Raw genomic sequence first — 6,257 nt, forward strand, 5'->3', positions numbered from 1 at the left:
CGCATAAGACCCGTGGTTTTCGAGGGCACGTGATTTAAAAAAAAAATCCGATATATATATAGGGTAAGGTTCATGCGAGAACCACCCTTATTGCGAGAACCACGAGAACTAATGTGAACACAAAATAAATTCTAAAAAAAATCAAAAAGCACTCAAAAAAAAATTTTTTTTAATATTTTTTTTTCAAAAATCGCTATATTTCGTTACCATAAAAAAAACTTTTTTTTCGAGTAACAAATATCTATGCACATGTGCATATGTATCATTACTTCGACAAATTCGGTAATACGTTATCAGGAATAGACAATTGCACTTTGATTTACAATACTATTCGTAATACACTACTTTTTACGTTACCAATATTTAAGATGCACATGTGCATCATTAGGTATAACCATGATATAACGTGTTTTGGTACAAAAGGTTTGTGATTTTGAATGGAGAAGTAGGCCCACATACATGTTTTTTGGTTAGTTATATCTAGTGGTTGATGGTTTGGTTATAGTTGTCAATTTATGATGTAATATGTTGATTGGATGGTATAAATGATGTTTACATACATGTAATAAAGTGAAAATATCGGTAATGGTATTGTATTATGGATGGTAGGAGGTAGGTATTGTATTATAGATGGTAGAAGGTAATGGTAGTGTATTATGGATGGTAAGATAGATGAAAGGGAAAGTGTATTCAAAATAGTGTACCAAAACACCTTATTTCATGTTGATACATATAAATGCACATGTGCATTTCTAATATTTATATAAACTCTAATTTACAACATAACTATGCATATGGTGGTTGTACTCTATGCATAACATATGTTTTGTGCTATTACATGTTGTATCTTGAGTAATGTTGTTTGTACACTACTATTTAGAATCCACGTGTCTCCTTTGTATCCACATTTCACAACTTTACCTTTTACTTTCTTTTTCTCTCACACAATATAACACGACTGATTCTCAAATATTCACTCAAAACTCAAAGATCACTCAAAATCACACTTCTGAATCACCAATTCAACGACCGAAGTTCATTGATCAGCATACGGCGACATCGATAGTTACAGGTTCGTGATCTCTTCATCACATTTTCTTCTTTTGACATCGAACTTAATTTTGATTTCTTGATTCTTTACAGCAAGATTTTAATTGGGTGTTTAGGACTACGATTCAGAGCAACATGTAGCATCACCATAGATCGAGATGGTAAGTATTATCTGCTACTGGACTCATTGTTATGTGGTTGGTTTTATTGTCTGCTGCTTAGAAATGAACAGTCAATTTGTTATGTGGTTAGTTTGGGATAGGTGCTACGAGTTTAATATAGGCCATGTTTTTCTGTAACCTGTAACTTTCGTTCCCCTGGGTTCATATTAACTAATTCACGTACAGCTTAAACTTGGTTTAGACAGCATTGCAGCTTAGGAGCTGAGTTACCAATGTAATCCAGCTTCAATCAGCCAAATATTTAAAGCTGAAACGAATGGGTTACACTCACAGCTAAAGCTTATGAATAACATAAGCCGGAAACAAATATATAAAGTTATTATAAACAACCTCTTTAATATCCTCCATTACATTCATAACAAATAACAATGCATCTGAAACCTTATTTACCATCACCAAACACATCAATCTTCCTATAAAAAAAAACTTCATAATATCCTACATTACATCAACAATGCATCTGAAACCAAAGAGGCGACTATAGCCATTATAATAACTTTATATGTTTGTTATGAAGGGATCTTTGCCTGTTTTTATAGCTCCAAATTCATTCATGTTTACTGTGATAGTGATTGGCCTTTATTAATATGATAATAGGAGATTGGATGAAAAAAGATTTGTTAGAACACCTTTTATGGGATCCACATGCATCAAAAAGACTTTCCAACAAGTTTATTATAAGGGAATAAGCTTTTTTATTCACCATTCATCGGACCCTCTTTTAACTTTCATGAAAATACTCATCATTCGTCTATTAATCCTTATGTACAACCCTAGATGCATAAGGTACAACCTACAAAAGAAGGGGTGGCTTTGTCACGGACAATGTCATCATCCCAAGTAGGGAGTAGGGGCACCCTCAACGGCGCCACTATGCGCAGCATGGTGTTCCCCATGTCGTCGCATCTTAAAATCATGTTGAGTTCCTTATATGCATGCCCACAAAGTGAAAACAAAGTAGGGGTGTGCCCGCCCACTCGGCTTGGGGTGGGTACACCCATGACCTTAAAAAAATTGAATATAAAAAGTAGACCTGGCAAACGGGTCGGGTTGGCTCGGGTCGGGTGATCGGTTAAAATGGGTTCGGGCCAAAACGGGTTCGGGTCGATTAAAAAATGGGTTGTTTTGGTTCAGGTTGAAACGGGTTCGGGTTGAAACGGGTTCGGGTCGGAACGGGTTCGGGTCAGAACGGGTATCGGGTTGGAACGGGTTTCGGGTCGAGTGGGGTTGGGTTGGTCCAAAACCCCCTTCACCCTCATGACCCTATCCACTTTGGTACTGATATGAAACACTTGCAAACCCTACTCGTCTAGTGCTACCCGTCGAACCTGCGACAATGTAGCTGCATGGGTAGCACCTACCCAAACCCCAAATGATATGTGGCTCGAGTTCCCTTAATAATACTTTGTAACCAAAGTTTTACAACTGTCACTGCTCCTTTCTTGTGTTTTTTTTTTCACTGTTGTAACCCATTTAAGCATTACTTCTCTAATAAGTTCAGACACATTTCCTTTCGTTATATATTTTGTTTAAAATTAAGCAATAATATCGGTACATAGGACCGATGGTAATGCAAACATAGAACAAATGAAAGGCAAGGCGTTCCTAGATTCACGTTTTCAAGAGTTACTAGCAATTTCCTTTTGCAAATAGTTATATATATATATATTGTTTTATGGGTCTGTATTAGGGTCAAGTTTGTGAGCTAAAGGATTCCAGGATGACAAATTTTCTGATACATTAAATTTGTGAAGAAGGCGTTTGACATGGGCCTATAGATGTGAACATTTTGTTTCACAAAGGTGGTCCTACGCGACGAGCGGTAAGCTTAGCAAACATTCCTAAACGGTTTAATACCACTATTGAATCATAACAACGACAAATGTCTCTTTACAATACAGGATGAACCGGGTGGAGATAACTCTTTGGCCAGACAAAAGGCATCTGATCGGGCCAGATGTCGGACCAGGCAACATTGTGGCAATCACATCAACACAAGTTTCAAAATACTCAAGTAACTAAATTTATTATACATTGGCTAGCAAATATAATATAGGCTTTTATTACCTAATGTTTGCGTGACCAAAAACAATGATGCAACTTGAGTCCACCCACCTAACAGAAGTTGCCATAAACCCTGATACGCCACAAACTATAGAATATGTCACCAGGTAACAAACTAAACCCCAAAAATAACCTCTGCTGCAAATATATCTCTAAAAAACAAAAAGTAAGTGTTTTTTATCTTCCATTTGATGAATATAGGTTGAAAGCACGGCCACCAATTCAGCCGGAAGACTTAGAAGATCCAATGCTTACTCTTCTGGAATTAACCTCAGCACAAAGAGCACAAGAGCAGGTTAGAGCATTAAACTACACAATAATTATTTATATTACCAACATAATTATAATATTAGGTCATTCCCATAGCTAATTCTAACCACCACAACGCAGAATTCTACACGGTTCAGGTGTCATGCGTGGATTGGAAAAATTTATGAAAAACGTGGTTGGTTCTACGTTCACTGCTCAAAATGCAATAAGAAAGTCTACCCAGAGCAAGATGGTTCCTTAAACTACGTCTGTAAAGATGACGACGATATTTCACCAAAATTCAAGTAAGCTTTAACCTCACTTGGTAATCATAAATTTATACATGCACTGAACCATTTCTAAATAGCTAAGCACGTCTAACAAATCAGGTTCTTCCTTAACGCAATTATCAACGACTCAACAAAACCGGTTGATGTCACATTCTTTGATGAAGGAATGGTCGCCCTACTGAAAACAACTTGTGCTGAAATGATGACAAACAATGGCTACACAGATCCTAAAATGCTACCAAAGGAAATCCATGACATGATTGGAAAACCAAAAATAATGCACATATCCGTTAGAGGGAAACAATATGTCGTCACCAATGTTTCGGATCCTCTTGTTGTGCATACATCAACTGACAACATTCAGCAGCAACACATGGGCGCTCCTCCACCAAAAACACCCAACCCCAAGCTTAACCAACAAAAACGCCATCTAGACGAATCGCCAGGTAAACATAACAAACTCAACACCACTTGATGTCCATGGATTGCTTAAGAAGTCCGTTCGTTTTAGGCTTTTTGTAGCCCGTTAATTTCTAGCATTTTGTTAGCCCATAACCCATAGATTATATAGAAAGTTTGCATATACTTTTTTTTGGACAAGTAAGCTTAAAGCAGGTGTATTTATCTTAAGTTAGTGCGTTGGATTTTTTACTGTAATCTTAAGCTAATTAATGCTTCGCTAAATTAATACTCACATATCTTATTACACAAACCTTACTAACCAACATCTTTGCCATCCCAAATAGCAGCAACACTTCAAAGAAGGGACGCATGGGGCGCGGGGAATGATATGGACGTCGAACACCTTTTGTACAGTTGCCAACTAGAAAAAACGCAGTTGTAGGTAATAGTTAAGCAAGCCATGTCCTCTAGGAATATGTCTTTTGTGCAACTTATGTAACTAACATAGCTTAGTGTTAGTAACCTAAGTTGCAACTATAACATATGTACAACCCTGGACACAAACTCTTGGTTGTAGCTAATCTATCTAACCTAACGGATGTAAATCACAACTTGCTTAATGTAAATATAAGTCTAGCCCCCCGCCGCATCGCGGCGGGTTACTCTTCTAGTTGGTAATGTAAAAAGTAATGTATTACATATAGTAGTGTAAATGAAAGTGCGATTGTCTAATATGTGTAATGAATTAGGGAATTTGTCAAATAAATGACAAAAATGCACATGTGCATATGCTTGTGTATTATGGATGGAATGATAGATGAAAGAGAAAGTAGTGTACCAACACACCTTATTTCATGTTGATACATATAGATGCACATGTGCATTTCTAATATTGGTAACGTAAAAAGTAGTGTATTACACGTGCTAGTGTAAATGAAAGTGCAATTGTCTAATATTTATAGTGAATTACGGAATTTGTCAAAGAAATGATACAAATGCACATGTGCATGGACAACTGTGACTCGAAATTTTTTTTTTTTTTGAATTTTTTTTATTGTAAACAAAATATAGCGATTTTTACAAAAAAAATAGTAAAAAAAAAATTTTGGGTGTTTTTTAGATTTTTTTTTTAGGTATTACTGTTTGTGTTCACACTGGTTCTCGTAGTTCTCGCAATAAAGGGTGGTTCCTAACGGATCTTTTTCCTATATATATATAGGGTAAGGTTAATGCGAGAACCACCTTTATTGTGAGAACCGCGAGAACCAATGTGAACACAACCTAAAATAGCTAAAAAACCCTAAAAAAAACCTAACCCCACCCCCCAAGCAAAATACTAAAAACTAAAACCCCAAAAAACCTAAACCCCCCCCCACCCCCCCCCCCCACCCTCAAAAACCATAACCCCCCTCCCCTAGCCCCCAAAAACCTAACCCCCCCCCAACCACCCCCCCCCCCACCAATCTAAAATGCTAAAAATTAAACCCCAATTCCAATACAGTCTCATTTACAAATATTTTTTATGGTTTATAATTTTGCCACTTAACATTAGGTTTATTGGGACCACTAGTGAATTGATTTTAAAAAGTAAAAATAATAAAACACAATTCTCAGATCTCAGGTGGGCGAACAGTGATTCCGAACATAACTCAGTGATTCCGAACAAGAATAAGTGAACAACGTCAGACACAATGATTCCGAACATAACTCAGAACAAGAACAACATCAGATTTCAGAAGGTTCATTTAGTGTTATTGTGTTAAACTGTTAATTCTATATAGTTTGTATTGAATTGAGTATTGATTAATTGTTGTGAGTATTGAACTATTGATTAATAAATGATTTATTGTTGAATATAAGAGTATTGATTGATTTCATTCTTCATTCTTCATTCTCGAACAACCGAACAGGCATAGAACATCAAATTTCAAAAACTCCTGACATCAAAATTCAGAATTGATCAGCACAGTGAAGGTATTTTACTATTGTTGCTACTTGTTAATTCAGAATAGAACATCGA

The 6,257-nt window shown here is 36.3% G+C and overlaps 1 protein-coding gene across 2 annotated transcripts; it reads left to right on the forward strand.

Moving 5' to 3' along the window:
- The first annotated feature begins 3,495 nt into the window (after positions 1-3,495).
- Positions 3,496-4,569, forward strand: LOC118488336. 2 transcript variants are annotated; one of them, XR_004884262.1, is made up of 3 exons: positions 3,496-3,591; positions 3,687-3,850; positions 4,000-4,569. XR_004884262.1 is itself a non-coding variant. In XM_035985732.1 (3 exons), exons 1-3 carry the CDS (start codon positions 3,544-3,546, stop codon positions 4,308-4,310), a joined length of 588 nt encoding a protein of 195 aa, XP_035841625.1. In that variant the 5' UTR covers positions 3,502-3,543; the 3' UTR covers positions 4,311-4,569. The 2 variants fall into 2 exon arrangements, 1 of the variants encoding a protein (XP_035841625.1); XM_035985732.1 differs by having other exon boundaries at positions 3,502-3,591; positions 3,935-4,569.
- Positions 4,570-6,257: the final 1,688 nt, after the last annotated feature.

The sequence above is a fragment of the Helianthus annuus genome, chromosome 16, assembly GCF_002127325.2.
Source record: "Helianthus annuus cultivar XRQ/B chromosome 16, HanXRQr2.0-SUNRISE, whole genome shotgun sequence".
NCBI classification, from domain to species: domain Eukaryota; kingdom Viridiplantae; phylum Streptophyta; class Magnoliopsida; order Asterales; family Asteraceae; genus Helianthus; species Helianthus annuus.